The sequence below is a fragment of the Chrysochloris asiatica genome, unplaced genomic scaffold (assembly GCF_000296735.1).
Source record: "Chrysochloris asiatica unplaced genomic scaffold, ChrAsi1.0 scaffold00014, whole genome shotgun sequence".
In the NCBI taxonomy this organism is placed as follows: domain Eukaryota; kingdom Metazoa; phylum Chordata; class Mammalia; order Afrosoricida; family Chrysochloridae; genus Chrysochloris; species Chrysochloris asiatica.
Window position 1 is genome coordinate 3,594,443 of NW_006408532.1, and position 21,244 is coordinate 3,615,686.

The window sequence follows — 21,244 nt, forward strand, 5'->3', positions numbered from 1 at the left end:
TAAAGTACCTATCACATTTACTCTATGCTGAGGGGTTTGTGGGTCTATTCCTCTGCTCGGCCACCAATAGGTGCACCTGAAATTTTGGAGCATTGTCAGAGTCCCCAGCACCTAGCAAAACCTATGTTTGAAGCATGGTTTCTCTACTTGTTGTCAATATGGACGTTTGTTTTCAATTCACTCCAAGGCAGTTACCCATGTATTATTTATTAGAGACTAGTAAAGAGTTGGTATGCAATAAACCTTTGATCTAACGCACTATAATGGGAGGTTTAGTAAATAATTTCTTGAAATAATAGGTAGATGGGGAGGTAAAAATGCATAAATGAATCCACTACATACTTCAAAAAGATCAACAGAAAGAAATCAACATTTGTGGGGCATAAACTAGATTCTATGTGTAAAGTATTATACTTTCTTATCCCTTCTTAAGGAGCTCTGGTAGCATAGTGGTTACAAATCGGGCTGCAAGCCTTAAGGTCAGCAGTTCAAAACTACCAGCCGCCGCTCTGCGAGAGAAAGATGAGGCTTTCTACTCCTGTAAAGATACAGCCTTGGAAACCTTTACAGGGTCGCAATGGGTCGGAACCAACTCGACGGCACTTAACAACAACAACAATCCCTTCCTAAAAGAGCTATGGTAGCGGAGTAGTTACAAATCAGGCTGCTAATCTCAAATCAGCAGTCCACAACTACAAGCGGTTCCGCGGAAGAAATATGAGGTTTTCTACCTCCGAAAGATTTACAACCTCAGAAACCCTATGTAACAGGGTATTCTTAGTAGGAATCGACTTCAAGGCACATAACCACCACCATCACCTCTCCTTGCTGTCCCCTAAAAATCTCATTATTTCTTTTTTGACATGTATGTAAACAAGGCTTATGAGATAGATATAGCAATTTATCCAATCAAAACAACTAATAATTATATCTAAACTAGTCGCCCTGATTTCAAGTCAATTGGCAAAGGTGTCGCATCCGACAATGGCTATCGACAATGGCTATTACCCACAACCTGCGTGGAGAGAAGGGGCGACAAGAGATTAGAAAAAAAAGACACAAAACAATTAAATAAAAGTTGGAACCAGGTGGGACACAATACTCTGATGGAGATACTACAACACAGACCAGATTCAACACGTCTATTTTATACACATATCAAAAGGAGGTGTTGGGGGCAGGGAAAAGAGTACAAAAACATCTGGTGATGTTTGTGCATGCACAAAGCAGGACCTTATCAAAAGAATGTAACTTTTAGTTGCTAGGGAAATAGAGATGGGGGCAGCTAGATGTTTTTGCACACTAAACTGAAGGCCATGGTTGAGTGAATACAAGGAAAGACTGCAAATTCCTTGTTCCCTGAGGCAGGCTTTGTAAGTTCCTCAGGGGGCAGCCTGACCTGGGAGCAGAATAATTGTTCCATGGAGGGGATTGTAATCAATGAGATGAAACAAAGTATATGATTTGCTGAATGTAAACCTGATGATCTTGTCTGTAAACCTTCACTCAATTCATAATAAAAAGTGAAAAAAGGAAAGTATGCATTTCCCATTATCATTAAATCCTCACAACAGTATCTTATCTCCTTTTATAGATATGAAAGTAAGCTCAGAGACAAAGTAACTTGTCCAGTGTCACATAACAAGTAAATGGTAAAGTCAGAATTCTAAAGCAAACCTGACAAGTGTTCTATCCATGGCAAAATTATACTTTCTTTGAAGGAATTTCTAGAAAAGGACTCTGTAACCAGAAAGGCCTTTACAGATTAAAGGGTTCAGAACGAAGTTTAGAAATTAGGCCTAGACGGGAAAAGCTCAGAGTAGAGCACTTAAATTGTAAAACCTCAGTCTAGATATTTAACATCTGAGTAACTGTGGTCATGTGCCGTCGAATCAGTTCCTACTCATAGTGACCCTGGTTCATGCCCACCAGCCACTCTTTGGAAATACAGGGTCTTTATGACTCAGAACTGACTTGATGCACATAACAACAACAACAACACAGGGTTTCCAAAGCTGTCAATTTTTCCGGGAGCTGAAAGCCTCATCTTTCTCCCTTGGAGCAACTGGCGCATTCCAACTGTTAACCTTATAGTTAGCAGCCCAACTCATACCACACTATGCTGCCAGCACTCCTGAAAACACTTAGTTGTTAGGAGATTCCTATTTAACACATTTTGAAAACTACCTAGACAAAAATCCTAAAGTCTCCCTTTGGGATTTTCAGCATTATCACAAGCAACAGGGAGAAAAAAACAATAGTAAAACCCACTGCCACCCTATCAATTCTGACTTATAGTGATCTTATGCAGGGTTTACGAGATTGTAAATCTTTACAGGGCAATGAATTTGAACCACAAACCATGTGGTTTGGAGCCTAACACCTGACCCACAGTGCTACCAGGGCACCTAAATAGTATGGGGGAAGTAAACTAATGACCTGGTCCTTTTATTGTTGTTAAGCTCATTGAAGTCGATTCTGACTTATGGTGGCAGAATATAAAATAGTAGGAAATACTGTCCAGTCCTGCATCATCCTCACAGTCATTGCTATGCTTGAAACCAATGGGTCAATCTACCCCACTGAGTATGAGTGGATATTGTTGTTTTTATGTGCCATCAAGTTGGTTCCTGCTGATAGTGGCCATGTATAGGGTTTCCAAGGAGCAGCTGATGGGTTTGAACTGCAGACCTAGTCGTTAGCCCTCTAGTGCTTGTCCTACAGAGCCATACCAAGACTCCATGATTCAATATACTACTCCTCTTTAAGGGCCCCTTGCCCTAGAACCAACTTAATTCACCCTTTCATTCAACTTCTCTATACCTGGATTTTCTCTAGTATTGTTTACTCTCATCTCTATAAAGAAAAAGGCACTTTTCCCCTAATTTTTGAGCCATTTGCTAATCCTAAAGTGACAGATCCCTCATCCTATTATAATAGTCCATTTTCTCCTTTTCTTCTTTATAAAGCGCCTCCCTGTCAGTCTGGCCTTGTTCTTTATGTGACAAAAGACAAGAAGGAAACTGAATGAATACTATGCAGCCAACTTCATTCTCAGATACCTCTCTAGGTGATAGGCCAGCTGGGGTTAAAAGGAGGCTAAGCCCAAAGGTCCAAGGCTCTCAAGCTCAAAGCCACTGCCTTAGTTCAGGCAGCAATAAGCAAAAGCTGCAGTCTAGAAACAAAGCAACACTAAAATACTCTGGAAATAATTTTTGGGGAAGAGATACTAAAACTAAAGTAGCTAACACATTAGAGGGGGGCATTCCCATGATAACAGCAAATATTCCGTTCAGATAAGGAACATTTTCTTCTAAGGGAAATTTATATATAAAATTTCAATCTGGCGACCTTTTTGAGTTTGCAACATTTCTCGTTGGTTTCAACCTTTCTACGAAGTTTTAAGTGACTTTCTTTGAAGAGAGCTATTTAATGTCAATGATTATAGAAAACATTTGTTCATTAATTATCCAGACATAGACTGGAATAATACTGAAACAAGAGCAGCATGCAAAAATGTATTTAAGGACTATCATCCCAAAATGCTGCTAAAAGCTATTAACCAGTATGTGTTAATTGCCACAGCATTCATATTAATTTTCACTTCAGGCTCGACATTGTGGAATATTTCCCCTGATACATTTTAAACAAAGTTTAATTTAAGGAACTGCTTCTATCAACACTTATGAAAATTAACAGCCAAGCAATTAGCACTCATGAATTATCCCTTCCCCCATGCTCTGTGCAGCTTCCCTGTTAAAACAGTTTCTAAAACAGAAATGGTTACTTTCTAACAAGTTAACACAAAGTCTCAGTTGTCTATATAAACTAGAACTGGTTCTGTTTTTTTTTAAGCACTTGTCAAGGCAGTGTTCTTATATTGCAAACTGCCACAAAACTGCTAATATTGAACTATCTTTTCATCTGATTTTTTTTTAAACAGCCATTACCAAAAAAAGAAAGAAAATTGCTTGTCTTAATCTATTTGAAGTTGAGGGTCAAAATTTCCTGGATTACTTCGATGCATGTCATGCAACAACCGCTTCATCTAATTCACTGCACATGTTATTTAACAATGCTAATTCAAATCCACCAGCGGCTCCTCAGAAACCCTATACAGCTTGCTGAGTTAGAACTAACTCCATCACAGTTAACAAATACCTATTTCCTCTTGCTCCATACTCTCAGAACTAATGAAGAACATAGGAATTACTGTCTTGCCTTTAAAGAGAGAATTAGGTGTGGGATATTTAATACGTGCTTTTTTTGTACTAAAACCAAAAACTACGATCACTCGTCTTTTAGTTGATTCTAACTCATAGCACTACTATGTTCTTTCCAGCGTACTGTTGTTGATGTTGTTAAGTGCCACTGCCACTGAGGTGAGCGGGTCCACAGCCACAGCAACCCTGTACAGGGTTTCCATGGAACCACTGACGTTTTTGAACCACCAACTTTGCAGTTAGCAGTCTAGTGCTTATCCTACAGGGTCACACTAGGACTCCATATAAGAGGGGTAGGGAACCTATTTTTCTGCCAAGGGTCATTTGGATATTTACAAATCATTCACAGGCCATACAAAACTGTCATCTTAAAAATAAGCTTGCTATATGTGGTGCTACAGAATAAAGCACAAGACTGCAAAGTTGGTTTGAACTGCAAGGTCGGAGGTTCAAATCCACCAGATGCTTCTCAGAAACCCTAAACAGGGTCGCTATGAGTCAGAACCAACACAATGACACTTATCAACACTATATATTTGGTCAAACATTTCATTAACTCACCCCTAATGTGACGGCTTGAGTCCTGGTGTGGTGCTGTGTGCACTATTGTGTCAGACTGCAGAGTTGTTTGAACTGCAAGGTCAGTGGTTCAAGCTCATCAGCTGCTCCTTGGAAACCCTATACAGGGTTGCTATGGGTCAGAATCAACTCGAGGGCACTTAACAACAACGTGATGGCTGAAGTCCTGGTATGGCGCTGAGGGTTAACACGCTGTACTGAAAAGTCGGTTTGAACTGCAAGGTCAGCAGTTCATGCTCACCAGCTGCTCCTCAGAAATCCTAAAAAGGGTCACTATGAGTCAGAACTGACTTCATGGCACTTAAAAAAAAAATATGATGGCCAGAACTGCTTCTCTTTGGTGAGGCATGTGATGTTGACTGGTATTGATGATGTTGCTACTCACACCTGTTTTCCAGGTTTGTATCAGTCAGTCCTGAGTGATGGTAAGGTTTGAAAAGAACTGCTTGCAGCAGTAAGTGGTTACAAACACAGATGAGTATTTCAATGCATGTCTCCTGAAAGTGGGAAATTCATCACTGCTTACATAATGTTTATAGAACTCAAACAGTGGGAGGTCACTGTACCTAGCTTTCAGCTCATCATTGTTTTGCAGTTAGATGATTTCATGTTGTAGGTTATCAGGCATATCAGCTGGTTCCACATTGAACAGTGTAGCAAAAATGTTTAATTCCATTTGTTTACTTTTCACATCCTCGAATCTTTCATTAAATGCCTACAATTAGTTTTGCACATTCACTGGCATATTCAAGTGTTGTAGAAGGCTTTTGTCCTTCAAGAGTTGGGAAATGTACCATGTTATTCCTTTTCAGTCTTAATTTAGCTTCAAATGATTTCACATTTGAAAACAGGAACTGTGGGGCCCTGCAGCTTGATGTTCAGCCCTGACATGTAATTGGTAATGTCCACCATAGAGGCTAGATCACACAGCCAGTTGCTATCATTGAGTTCTCTGACAAGTTTTCCCTTCATTTTCATGAACTGCTTGACTAAATCCCACAGTTTGCAAAACCTCATGAGCATGTTCCTGTGACTCAGCCACCGCACTTCACACTGATAAACAAGATCACCGTACCCAGAGTCAAGATCACTCAGTAACTCCTTAAACTGGTGGCTGTTAAACCCTCTGCTTTTGACAACATTTATGCATGGCACTACTGCTGACATCACATTGTTAAGTCACAATGATTCCACACAGAGACTTTCTTGGTGTATGATGTAGTAACATATAACTAAACCACTTGGATCAGATGATTCAGTTCTTTCTTAACAAATGCAATTAATCCTTTTTGTGAGCCAACTATGGCTGAAGCTCCACCTGTGTTAAGACCACTTAACTTTTCAAATGTTAGCTGCAGTTTTTTCATTGATAGAACAAGTCTCTCAAAGAAGTCCTTACTTCGTGCAATGCCATGTACAGCTTCCAGTGACAACAGTTCCTCATGCGTGTCAAACCCTGCAGTTATCCCACAAACAAAAATGCCAGTTGGGCAGTGTTTGTTATGTTCATTATCTCGTTCACCAGCCAAAAAGAAAAATTGGAAATCTCCTGCAGGCTCCTTCAATGATTTTTCCATATCTTGTGCTAAATCAGTAATCTGATCTAAGACTGTTCTCCAGAAAAACTAACATTCTTTACTTTGTCTGATGCAAACAACTCCACAGTAGCCACCATGCACTCTTTCACAGCCTCTCCCACTACATGAGGCCTCAGCTTCTAGCGATTAGCTTGCTCACTACATAACTCATCTAAATAATGTTGTCTCTGTCACAACAAGGCCTAGTTAAAGTAGCTTGTTGGGATTCCAAATTCCACTGAAAAGCTCTAATTTTATCCAGATGCACTTAGCCTCTGAGTTTAGCATGTTTTGAGCTATAATGATGCTCCAGAATGACTTTTTAACTCCTAAATGTATCACCACAAACTAGGCACACAAGTTTGCCTTTGACATCAACCAAAAAATAATCATTTGTCCATTTGTCTGGAAAGAGCCACACTCTGCATCAACTTGTCTTTTCTTTGTAGTCACCATTTGTAGGACTTGTTATAACCGCTTAAGTTTTAACAATTATCCAGTGTGTGTGCCGCCAGTGACATGGTTATTTTGCCTTGATCGCTGTTCTAATCCTGCATCATCTTGGATTTGGAGCATATCCAACGTTCATATCATCGACTCTTGAGGTCTTTTCTGTATGCTGTAATTTCCGTAATCTTCATTGAGATTCATTTTTGTGAAGGTAGTTGACAGTGGATGTGTGCATTGGAGTTCTCATGTGTCGACAGGGAAGTCAACATTGCCATCAATCATCAGAGGTAAGGTCATCCACATCACAAGGAATCATCTCATCTTATCATCACTGGATCACTACAGTTTCACCACAGTGTGTGAACACTTTCACAACGTGTATACTCCCTAACCTGGCCTGCAATGACTGTCCCCTGAGTCACTGCTATACAGGCAGCTGACAAGAAACAGATGTGTCTGTCTCATCATGTACTTGCATGTGTCCTGTCTATCCCATAATGGACATTCCTTCCTTGTCCCTCAAAACTTGCATTATTATGATTCACAAATATAAATTTATGCTGCTATGAAAAAAGCTTGTAAATGTATTGAATTTTGAGTCCTACCTGCAGTTGCCTTGGCAGGGCCAGACCAGATGATTTCAAGAGGATTAGATGGCCTATGGGCAGGATATTCCCCATCCCTGCCATTTGCTGTTATTTATTGCTGTCAAATTGGTTCCGACTCATATTAACCCTGTATAGGGTTTCCGAGCAGCAAATGTTGAGTGTGAACCACCGACCTTGTTATTCAAACCAACTTTATAGTCCAGCGCACTAACCCCTGCCATATAGTCTACTAAAAAGACCTAATCTCATCTCATCTTAATAAAATAGATACACTATCATCAGTACATTCCATAAATGAGGACTAGAGCTTCTAAAGGTTATGTAATGTGGTCATACTGTTTAGAGATGGAGTGAGGATTCAAACTCATGTCTTATTGTAGAACAGACGAGCTTAGAAACAAAACTACACTGCCTGTCTTTGTGAGAACTCCTTTGTCCTAATATTATCCTATCTGATAGTCTCATCAGCCTGTAAGAAAGGAACTTTCATTTCCTTTTCAAAGGTAAAGAAACAGGCTGGAAAACTAACCTGGGTGACACAACTGATAATCAGTTTCCTTTTCTTTGTTAGTAACTGTCTTGACAGGATATGGGTATTTGAACTTCTGATGGTCTACTGATGATGTTATCTGCAAACTCAATTTGACCAGAAGAATGATAAAATCATACTAGTAAAAGCTGCTCAATAAAGTGATAAGGCGATTAAACCATTGTTAAGTGCCACAGAGATGGTTACAACTCACAGCCTGTATAGGATTTCTGAGGCTGTAAATCTTTGAGGGAGCAGAAAGCCTCATCATTTTCCCAAGGAGCAACTGGGGAGCTCAAACTACGACCTCGTTGTTCACAGTCCAGTGATTATCCTAGCGACCCACCATGCTGAACTATGTCCCACCTAAATATGTATTGTAAGTCCTAACCATGTCAGTGGTTATAATCTCATTTATGAATGGGGTGTCATTCTTAAATTATTGAGGCAGGATTATTATTATAGACTGTATCTTGAACAATCTATGTTGAGCTATAAAAAGAGATTTAACAACCAAGCAGAAAGAAAGGGAGAAAGATCGATGGCAAGTCACATGGAGATCTCCAAGTAACCAGAAAACAGAAGCTGAAGTGGGAAGGAGCTCACCCATAGCCAATAGACAGAAAGCCTTCCCCTAGAGCTAGAGCTCTGAATTCAGACTTCTAGCCAACTAAACTGTGAGAAAATAAATGTTTGTTTGATAAAGCCACACAATTTTGGCAACTCTGTTATAGTAGCACTTAAAAATGAAAACAACACAGAATGGAAAGGGTTAGATTACTTACAAAACATAGACTCTTTTGACAGGTAATTGGTGGAGGAAAAGGGCAGAAAATCTCACATATTTCAGGGTATTTAAATCAGTGAGGAATGCTCACTGTCCATCAGTGGAGCCCACTCCCTTCTCACCTCAAAGCAACTCATAGATTCATTCTGCCTTGTCACAACTAACAACTTTTCCCATATAAGAAATGCAATAAGTTTCTGGATGTCTCAACCTCTAGGACAAAGGTTTAATTTGGTTATTGAGGCCATTCAGAGGTATAATTCTCTAGTTTTCAACTACTCTCAAGAATTCAGGTAATGGCTGAACCTGGTTTTGCCTTGTCTGTACAAGTATATTCCTTAAAAGCAATTTGCAATGTAAAGCTAATATTCTCCCATGTAAACTACAACATAATTCACAATAAAACATTAAAGAAAAAAAAAGTATCCTAGGAGGAGAGGAAGAGCTATCCTAGAATTCAAAATTGTTTCCAGTTCATCCATAAATGTTGATGATCTATGTGTGAGCTGTCAAATAAACTGTAACAAGTAAACAAGGACTTTGAAAGACAGTATCTAATTAAATGCTAAATTATGTGGGTTGTTTTTTTTTTTAAAGCAATTTGCAATCAACCTTGAATTTTTTTCAAATGATCAATAAACAGAATTTTTAATAATATATGAATTTAAAACAGGTCACAGTAACACCATTTTATCAAAGAAATAATGTAATAATAATAATAAACTTGACCAAAACATTTGTTAAAATTACAACAAAGCACACACCTAAATACAGCAGTTCTCCTCGATTTTCTGTCTTCAATAAATTATTAACCAGCCACAGGAATAAAAAAAAGTTGATACTATTCTATTTAATTAATTGCAATTGCTAATAGATGCTAACTCCTAGCATCACTAAAACCAGCAATCCAGTTTGCACAAACTGTTAAATATGTTGTTGTTGTTGTTAAGTGCCATCGAGTCAGTTCCAACTCATAGCAACCCTATATAGGGTTTCCAAGGAGCAGCTAGTGAGAGTTTGAACCACCGACCTTGAGGTTCAAACTGACATTGCGGTCCAGTGCTTATCCTACAGTGCCACACCAGACACTATATATGCTTGGTAAACTATAATGTAATTGTAAAGCCGTATCAAAAACAAAAAATCCTCCCCTCATATTTAAAGTCAGTTTAATCTTAAAGAGGATTTCACAGCAGTTAGTCTCTTGAGTAAATACATAATTAAGTAGTTTTTTACCATATTTAATTAGACCCCAAACTCTTCCCAGTCCCCTTCTTCCCCAATTATGTACCACTTTCCCAAGAGACCTAAGCAACTCAGTTAATTATGTAAATAAGGCAAACATTATTCCCAAGAAAGGCATTTTGAATATTTGTAGGAAGGAAAAAAAAAAAACTGTACATATTTTAGTGGCTTAAGGAACCTTTGCAAAATAGTAATAATCAGACGGGAAAGCACTGTATTTGAGGCAAAAAACAGTAAGCTCAAATGACAGGATAGTAAATCATTAAAACAGGACACTCATTTCACTTCTTAAGTATGATCTGAATAAAAATAAAATCATTCCAAGTTACAACAGTAACAAAAATTTAGTGCTAAATGTCAAATGATTTATGGGAAGAATCAATCTGGAAATTATTAAAGACGATTCTCAAGGAAAAGGCTTTATTATCAAGGGGTTGACATGATCTTAACTCTAGAGGCAGCCATGGTGCTGTTATAACTACTACAATCCCATTATTATACAATCACAAAATGCTAATTTGATCATTTTGAGGTGTTATTTGAATAGTCATTTTAATTTCTAGGTTACAAAAAGGCTTGACTCAAGTATAATTCACTATTAATCACTGAGATGTCATTGACTATCATATTGATGTATTTCACAAAGATAAAGAAAGACTAATTTAATATGTACAGTACAATATCTTTCAAATATTAGCCACTTTCATTATATATCTGCCAAATGCATCAATATTGAATAATAGATGAGAACAAGGGTTTAATTGTATTTTAGCAACTGTAATATGTAGGATAATAATAAAATAGTATCCATTATAAGATAGAGTTATCAATATGTAAATGCTTAATAAATGAGTAATGATAATCACTCCATGCTCACATCCTTTACTGATTACAAATACTGTATGTATACTTGATATGACAAATCACAGCGTCTAAAATGAAACACATCTAACAAAATGATTCCTTTGTGACTGAAGGAAATGGTTTCCTTAATGCTTTTTTCCTTAATTTTTCTCCGGCACTTCAAAAGTCACATATATACCATGCAGAGTTCACAAGCTTCTGAAAACTCCAAACCACAGTAATTTATAATAGGGTCTACTGTCATAATGAGATTTCTAGAATATAATATTTTTTAAAGATCTATGCTATTGTTTTATGCGTCAAAGCATTATCACAGACTAATTATTTCTGCAATGATGTCCTTAAACAATGAGACAGTAGCAGGCAATGGAAGCATATAAACTCAATTTATGTAATCTAGTCCAAGTACTGACTTCTCACAATTGTACTATTTAAATAAAATCATACATAGTCTAACTCAACACCCCAGCACATACCCACAAGGATGACAAACTTACATCATAAAGACAACCTCCCTTCTCTCTGCTACATTCCACAAAAAGAAACAGGAAAAAAGAGGCAGGACAAACAAGAGCAGCTCTACATAAATAGCAATATGATCTATAATTCACTAAAAGTACTCTCAGATTATTAGGATCTTTATGCCATTTATACATTGTTTCTAGTCCTTACCCTCTGTTCCTATAAACATCAATAATCTCAGGTGCTGATGACCATATAGGCTTACTTCAATCTATGAAAACATGCTGAACTGTATGAAGCAATAATGTTTCAAAGAGAAAATAATTCCTTCCTCAAACATGACAACTGACAAAACAGACATGTGAGTAAGAAAAATGCAAACATAAGCAAAGAGTTGTATATTTATTAATTGCAATGGTGTTGAAATAAGACAAATTGTACACAACCCCTCCAGGCAATAAACTATCACTCAGTACCCCCACAACACTGCCAGGAAGCAAGCATAATAGCAATAAATATAAAAATCAACTGCTACTGTCTCCTGAAAGAGGTCCTGTTCAGCTCTGCACAGAATGCAGTTAATGGGGAGGGGGTCAGGCTGCACATGGAACTATGCTCCACCTGAAATACTGGCCATTTTTCTAAATGGAAAACAAAGACACTTTAATTTTGCACTATCAAATTTTAAGAACAAGCAGGCAACAAATAGTCATCCTGAAAAGGAAGTGTCAAACAAGATTCCCTAAAATGAAATAATGAAATGCAAAGCAATGGCTTAGAATTCTGAAATGAAGTTTAAATCTTAACAATTTCTACAATCATAATAATCAGATATGGCCTGTATACAGATTTGCCTTCCAAAGCCACTTTCAAGATTTTTCACCACAATAAGACCCATCCAACCAAAACTCCCAGTACATTTAAGAGATAAAATATAAGGGGGGTGGGAGACTCAGGACTTTGTTTTTTTAATGCTCCCAAATAAATTTCTGAGGAAACAACACTGAATCCATATTCACACCTTTTACATCATGGTCTTAGAATATGTGAGTGACACTAAATCAGGGGTGGGGAACCTTTTTTGCTCCCACGGGACATTTGGATATTTATAACATGATTCACAGGCCATACAAAATTATCAACTTAAAAATTACTCTGCTATAATATGATGGCTGGAACTGCAGTTGCCTTGGCACTCCCCACCCCTGCTCTAAGCAATTACACTGAGGTACTTTGAAACCCTTAAATCTAATACTAATACCACCACCACCACCAGTTGAGGTCTTACTCAAAGGGAAAAGATTTCATTTTTTACTTACCTTGCCATCAAATTTGGAATACTCGTTAAAGGGGTTATTCAGCTGCAGAGGGCACTGCTCCAGGCGTACAGATAATATGGACTGCTTCCCAGAATTTGGAGGCTTTTCTTTGAGGGACTTTTTTTCAAACAGTGACTTTAACTCCTGGGCTGTGATTCAGAAGCAAAATAAAAACATCTTTGTGATTACACACAGAGAGACAGCTGGCCCACCTTTCCTAAAAAGATCTTAAGGAGAAAGTGACCACAGCTATGTTCTTGTATTATAAGCAGATAAAGTCTCATATATACTTCAATGTTTGTGCATCAAAAAGGCAGAGAACCAAATAGCATGCAGGCCAAGACTGACAAAGAGGAGTCCCTACATGATGCAAGCTGTTAAAACACTCAGTTGCTAGAGGATTGTGTCCGCCCACAGGAAGCATCCTGGAAGAAGGCGTGGTAATTTGCTTGTGAAAAACAGCCATCAAAAACCCTATGGAACATAGTTCTATTCTGACACACACAGGGTGTCCATGAGTCAGAACTGATTTAATCTCAAATGATAAGTCTGTGGGCAAGAGTAGCAGAGACTAACAAACCAAAAGAGCGACAGACCTGAGCTAGGAGACCTGAACTTCAGTTCATTTCTGCCATTAATAACTGTGTGATATTCATTAAACCTCTCTGGGTATGTGAAGGAGCCCTGGTGACTCAATGAGTTAAGCATTGGACTGTTAACCAAAAGATCAGTGGTTCAAACCTAGCACCTAATCAACAGGAGAATAAATGAGGGAGTCAGCATTCATAAAGATTTACTGCCTCAGAACTCCTACAGAGCAGAGCAGTTCTACTCTGTCTTACTGGGTCTCTATGTATAGAAATAGACTCGACAATAAAGGAGGAGATCTGGGCTTCTCAAACTAGATAATCTTGAAGATTTTCCTGGCCCTAATATTTTGTGATCTGGGAATTCTAGTTCTTCAAGGTCAGGGTCAAAATCTTAAACCTCTCACACTCTCCAGTTGTTGTTGTTATTAAGTGCCGTCAAGTCAGTTCCAACCCATAGTGACCCTGTATAGGGTTTCCAGGCACAGCTGTTGCGCTTAAACCACCGACCTTGCGGATCAAACCGACTTTGCAGTCTAGTGCATTAACCCAAAGCACCACACCAGTAGCACCTAGAAAAAAATCTGGATGACAAAGATGATGAAGAAAAAGAGAATGATAGTCACTAATGTCTATAGAGTAAGTCACTGTAATACACACTGTGCTAACTTCATAAGCCTTATCTCCCTTAACCTTCACAATGTTCTGAGATCAACACTTGAATTATCTCAATTTTACCAGTAAGAGGGAGGTTGGCAAAAAAAAATTTTTTTTAAATGATAGGAGACAGAAGACAGAGGAGGAATGCAAACTTGAAGTCAACAGAGGTAAGCATTGTTTTATATACACAATCCTGAAATAACAGTGATCTATCAGGCAGTGTTTCCTTCTGCTGTGCATAAAGTCATTATGAGTTGGTACAGACTCGATGGCACCTAACAACAACAACAATGGGTAGATACATGGATAGACACTCAAGCTAAATGGATGTAGGAGGGAGAGTAGAAGTATATCCATAAATATACATAGGCTTGACAGAGGCTATCTGTACATGGGTATTTACCTTTGTTGTAAATATACCCATGACTGTGATGAAGCATACAAGGGGCAAAGTTATGAAGACTTCTTAGACATAACCAAATACCTCGAGGGAATGAGTTACTGGGGCCCAGTGTTCAGGATCATAGTTTTGGGAGCACCAAGGTCAACTGGCATAAAATAGTACACAAAGAAAATGTTCTACCACCCTGCTTTGGTGATAAGTGATTAAGCTCTTAAAAGCTCATACATAGCCATTTAAGATGCAACTACTGGTTTCTCCTTGTCTTCCTGAGGAAAGAGTAGTGATGAAAATAGAAGACACATGGAAACGATTAGTTCAAAACCCTAATAGGCCAAAGGAACATTGATCTCCAGACCAGAAGAACTAAATGGGGCCCAGCTACCACATCAATTGCTCTCAAAGGGATCCCATTAAAAGAACCTCGATATTGTGAGAGAAAATGTGGAACAAATCTAAAAATCATAAAAAAGACCAAGCTTACTAGCAGGATAGACACTGATGTTGTTGTTGTGAAGTGCCGTCAAGTAAATTCCGACCCATAGCGACCCTGTACAGGGTTTCCGAGGCTGTAAATCTTTACAGAAGCAGAAAGCCTCTTTCTCCCACGGAGCAGCTGGTAGTTTCGAACTGCTGACCTTGGGGTTCGCAACCTGATTCATAAGCACTACGCTACCAGAGCTCCTTAGAGACTGATAGAACCCTGCAAATATGGCCCTTGGTCACCCTTCAAATCTGGAACTGAATTCACTCACATGGCTCAATTTACAGAGAATCAATAGATAGATACATAGGGCGGGGAAAACAAGAGTAGTGAGGTACACACACCATAGAATAGTCAACTATCTAAGAACAAAAAGGTAGCATTTACTCAAAGACAAAGTTCAAAAGGGTTGAAAAGGAGTAATAAAAACAAGAAATACAGGAAAGAAGTTGGATAAGTGATGTTACAATGAGGGGATTACAATGCAGATGAAATGAAGTGTATGTTATGTTAAATGTAAAATTGATGATCTTCTTTGTACACTTCAACCAACCAACAAGAAAATGTATGTATTCTAAGAATTTGTGTAAAAATGTAATCAAAAGATAAAGGAATCTTCCACGAAGTTTTAGAAGCCTCCTCATTATTAACTAACAAGACTAGGATTTGCATCCATCCAAGGTTCTTAATTATTAAGCACTAATAAACATACACATTTATCTAGTACACCCTAGATAAATTTTTGTTTCATAAATAAATGAATAAATAATGATTGAAGAAATTCAAATTAACTATTAAATCAGAATTTTCATGTCTTATTTATTAAGGAAGCATATGTTGTTGTTATTGTTAGGTGTCATCAAGTCAATACCGAGCCATAGCAACCTTATGCACAACAATACGAAACACTGCCCGATCCTGGGCAAACCTCACTATTGTTGCCACGCTTGAGCCCATTGATGCTGCCACTATGCCAATCCATCTCGCTGGGGGTCTTCCTCTTTTTCTCTGACCCTCCACCTTACCAGACATAATATCCTTCTCCAGCGACTGGTCCCTCCTGGCAGTATGTCCAAAGTATAAGGGACAAAGTCTGGCCATCCTGGCCTCAAATGAGCACTCTAGCTGCACTTCTTCCAACACGGATCTGTTGGTTCTTTTGGCACTTTCAGTATTCTCCTCCAACACCAGAACTCAAAAGTATCAATTCTTCTAAGGTATTCCTTATTCACTGTCTAGCTTTCACATGCATATGAGGTTACTGAAAATAACCATGGCTTGGGTCAGGCGCACCTTAATCTTCAAGCGGAAATCTTTGCTCTTCAACACTTTAAAAAGGTCTTGTGCAGCAGATTTGCCCAATGCGATACGTCATTTGATTTCTTGACTGCTGCTTCCATGAGTGTTGACAGTTGATCCAAGAAAAATGAAATCCTTGACAACTTCAATTTTTTTCTCCATTGATAAGAAGGTTGTTTATTGGTACAGTAGTGAGCATTTTTGTTTTCTTTACAATAAGATGTAATCCATACATAAGACTTTGCTCTTTAATCTTCATCAATCAATACTTTGTCTTCTTCACTTTCAGCAAGCAAGGCTGTATCATCTGCGTATCACAGGTTGATAATGAGTCTTCCTCCAATCCTGATGCCAAGTTTTACTTCATAGAACCCTGCTTCTCGGATTATTTGCTCAGCGCATACAGACTGAATAAGTATGGTGAAAGAATACAACCCTGTCGCACACCTTTCTTAATTTTAAACCATTCAGGGTTCCCATGTTTTGTTCGAACAACTGCTTCTTGGTCCAGGTACAGATTCCTTATGAACATAATTAAGTGTTCCGGAATACTCATACTACAATTTGTTTGTCATGGTCCACACAATCAAAAGCTTTTGCACATTTAATGAAGCACAGGTAAACATCTTTCTGATATTCTCTGTTTTCAGCAAAGATCCATTGGACATCAGCAATGATATCCTTCGTTCCATATCCTCTTCAGAATCCCACTTAAGCCTCTGGAAGTTCTCTGTCAATGTATGCTTGCAGCCATTTCTGTACTACCTTTAGTAAAACTTTACTCACGTGGGATATCAAAGAGATTGTCTGATGATTTCCACATTCCGTTGGGTCACCTCTCTTTGGAATGGGCACAAATATGGATCTCTTCCAATCAGTTGGCCAGATAGTTGTCTTCCAAATTTCTTGGCAGAGATGAGTGAGTGCCTCCTGTGCCGCCTCACTTTCTTGAAAGATTTCAATTTTTATTCCATCAATTCCTGGTGCCTTATTCTTTGCCAATTCCTTCAATGCACCTTGGACTTCTTCCTTCAGTATCACTGGCTCTTGATCATAGGCTACCACTCTTCTGTCACTTTGTCGTACTATGGTGGCTTGTTAGTTCTGTGATTCTGGAAGCTCTGCCACTGGTATTTTAAATACCAGCAGGGTCACCCATAGTGGACATGTTTCAGACGAGCTTCCAGATGAAGACAGACTTGGAAGAAGGAGTGATGAACTACTTCCGAATATTTAGTCACTGAAAACCTTATAAATAGCAGAGAAAGAAGCATGGTGGCTCCGAATACAATAAGCACTGGGCTACGAACCACAAAGTCCATGGTTCCAGCTCACCAACCACCACACAGGAGAAAGATGAGGCTTTCTGCTCCCACAAAGACTTTAAGCCTCAGAAACCCTAATCAGGGTCACTATGAGTCAGACTTGGCTTTACAGGACTTAAGAACAACAAATTCATTAGTGAAACAAGGCTAATTCCTTATCTTCTCAAAGATCATTTAATTCTCTAAATCAATTTGAGTACTGATTAAGGTGGTAGATTATAAGTACATGAGTTCGTCACATTTTTCCTTTTTGTGAATATTAGAAATTTCCATACTTAAGATTTTAAAATAAATCAAACTGAATCTAAAGTCTATAATGAAAAAAGTCTCAACCCCATCCCATTATTAAGCATGGCCAAACTGAGACTATATATTACACAAGTGTACATGTTTTAAGAAGTCACTAATAAACAATAAATCACTGACAAAATACATTTATTAACTTCACTATATGTAAAGTAAGGATCCCTAGTGGCTGCTAACCAAAAGGTCAGCAGTTCAAACCCACATATCATTCCATGGAAGAAAGATGCAACAGTCTGTTTCTGTAAAGATTTGTTGTTGTTGTTAAGTGCTGTTGAGTCAGTTCCAACTCATGGTGACCCTATATAGGGTTTCTGAGGAATGGCTGGCGAGCTTGAACACCAACTCTGCAGTTCAAATGACTTTATAATCCAGCACATTAACCCATGGCGCCACACAAGATTTACAGACTTGGAAACCCTATGGAGCAATTCTACTCTGTCCTGTAGGTTCACTATGAATCAGAACTGACTAAATGGCAGTGAGTTTGGCTAGTATGTTTTTGTTGTTAAGTGCTGCTGAATCGGTTCTGACTTATAGTGACCCTGAACAGGGTTTCCGAGGCTGTAAATCTTTACCGGAGCAGAAAGCCTCATCTTTCTCCCACGGAGCAACTGGTAGGTTCAAACTGCTGACCTTGCGGTTCGCAGCCCAATTTGTAACCACTACGCTACCAGAGCTCCTTAGCATACCTCAATGAAAAAAAGAAAAAAAAAAGCAAGCAAAAAGGGAAGACCTAAGGTTAATGAGCTAAACTGCAAAGTTGGTCAGAAACACTAGGTCGGTATTCACGCTCAGCAGGTGCTCCTCGGAAACACTTTACAGGGCTGTTATGGGTCGGAACCGACTTGACAACACTTAGCAACAACAACATGTTGATGATTCCCAACTGATTATTTCAAGACCACCACACTGCCTTAAATTATAGACTCATATATCTAACATTCTATTTGACATTTCCACTTCGATATCCAACAGGCATCCTCAAACTTTACATGTCTATAACCAAATTCTTGATCTCTCAAACCTACCTTTCCGACAATCTTCTTCTTCATTAATGGCAACTCCACCATGTTAGGCCAAAACCTTAAACCTTTACAGTCATCCTGACTCTTCTCTTTCACACCCTAGATTTTACCCATCAACAGATCTTTCAAAAGATATCCAATAGATAGGGACAAGCAACTTAGACATTGGCTACCTAAAATGAGGGGGTGATAAAGTCACGAAGTGACTGTCTTTCAAGGTTTCAAGATGGAGTTTAGTTTAAGAGTGTGTGGGGGAAGAAAGAGTCCCCAGTGAATAGTTTTCATCTTGTCTAGATGGGATTGGTAAAAAGAGATGGGGATAAGAGTCTTATGATTCAATACTGAGTAATTGTTACCATGACTAATTGCGACTGTCACAACTGCAAAGGTAGAAGTTTTGTAACAAAAAAAAGGGGAGGAGTTTATCTTACAATCCAGAAACAGAAGACCCTAGGACCATCAAAGGAGAAGAGTACAATTAGAATGTGGGACCCTATCCATAGAAGCAGCAACACCAAAGATGGAGGCAGAGATGGGGACATGGAGAGAGGGAACAGCTGAGACTCTAGATTCATGGAAAGATAGGGATGGAGCTAGCAGCCAGGAGTCAGGCAGGCTTGAAGCATGTGCCCTTTGGTTTAAATTATTATATATGCCCGAGAGTTTAAAAAAAAATAGCTAAAGTGTATAGAAAGAAATACTGTTAACTGGTGGTACATGGAGGGGATTATTATAATCACTGTAATGAAACAAGGTGTATGATTTGTTGAATATAAAAACTGATGATCTGCCCTGTAAACTTTCACTGAATACACAATAAAAATTAAACAAAAAAAGGTAAATGGAACAATTTGATCTTGGGTTGTATAGAACAATCCCGATCAAAAGGTGGGGGGATGGGATGTAAGTTCTCAGTGGAATCCAGACTTTCTGGAGCCAATAAACCTGAATGAACACCCAACACCAATGCCCCTGAGATAATTTTCAAACATCAAAACTTTTCTCAGATGTCTACACCGAGAAAATTATCCTAATTAGTCAAGAATGTCTACTTTGAATATTGTGCTTATTCAAACATTTATCTGTGTGGGATCAAATAAACAGCTACCAAAATAATTAGATGAAAAGCTGAGGGAAAGTGACTTAAGGTTAATGGGGGTGGAATAATTTCGAAAAGAGTAGTGAGAAAAGTTACATAACTTGAAAACTGTAAATAGTATCACACTGAATTGTACATATAGAATTTATTAGTGTATCCTTTGTTACACATTTTTATTACAAGAAAAACAGAATAAAATTGATTAAAAAAAAAAGAGAGAAAGATACCTGAAACCATCTCTATAGCTACCAAAGTCAGGTTATTACCACTACCTTTGAACCAGTCTTCCTATTTTTGCCCTGTCCTCCCCTTCTCATCCCAACCTCTGTTTTTTCCCAACAGAATATCCAATATGAGTCTTAAGTTACAAACTTCAGAATACTAAGAAAATTTGATGAATTTCACCAGATAAAAACAAAATTTTATAAAAATTTTAAATAGTGACATAAAAAAAAAGGCCAGAATTGCTAATATAGTGCAAGATATAAATGCAAAGATGCCCTAGAAAAAACAGGAACATGTGAACACCAGTCACCAGACTCTGAACTCAGAAGAATTAGATGGTGTCCACTACCACTATCAATTGCTCTGAAAGGGATCACACTAGGAGGTCCTAGATAGAGTGGGAGAAAATGTAAAACAAATCACAAAATTATAAAAATGACTGGGCTTACTCAGAAAGAGACTAGAGCAACCAAAGACTATGGTCTTCAGTCTGGAATGGAACTCACTTTTGTGGCTCAATTTTCAGCCAAGCATTAGATAGTTAGATAGGGTAGACAGTAACACTAGTAAGGTATTCTCACCATGGAATGATTAACCATTCAACAACAAAAGGAAAATATTTACCTGAGAACATTGTTAAGAAAGGTTGGGAAGGAAGGTAGGATGGATTTAAGAATGATATATGGAGGAAGTGGGATAACCAACCATTGTCGCAAGGAGGGGACTGCAACCACTGAGATGAAATTGTATGATTTGCTGAATGTAAAACTGATGATATGCTCTGTAAACCTTCACTCAATTCACAATAAAAAAGTTTCCAAAAAAAGAGAGAGATGCAAATAAAAACTACACTGAGATACCAATCTTCATCTATCAGACTGGGAAAATTCTAAAAGCTAGAGGCTATGAAGAAATAGACACTACGTTTTTAGGTGGAAAAGAAAAATAATAAAACCCCTAAGGAGTGGAATTTGGCAATATCAAGGAAAATTAACATATATATTTACCCTTGAACCCAACTATTCCACTTCTATATTCTAATCTTAGATATACTCACACACACAAAAGGCAATATACAAGACTACTCACAACAGCAAAAAACTTGAAAACAACCAAATATCCCAAATGTAGTTTAGTACTGATTGACTAAACTACATACATTCATATCATGGAGTAAAATGCTGCTCTAAC

The 21,244-nt window shown here is 38.2% G+C and overlaps 1 protein-coding gene across 5 annotated transcripts in view; it reads right to left on the reverse strand.

The window, feature by feature from the left end:
• Window positions 1-21,244, reverse strand: part of MAPKAP1 (mitogen-activated protein kinase associated protein 1) — a 432,218-nt gene that overhangs the window by 329,541 nt on the left and 81,433 nt on the right. For all 5 annotated transcript variants that reach the window (XM_006834768.1, XM_006834767.1, XM_006834769.1 and 2 more), the window contains one exon: window positions 12,644-12,792. In XM_006834768.1, coding sequence (XP_006834831.1) covers window positions 12,644-12,792 — 149 coding nt within the window. The remainder of the gene's footprint in view (window positions 1-12,643; window positions 12,793-21,244) is intronic.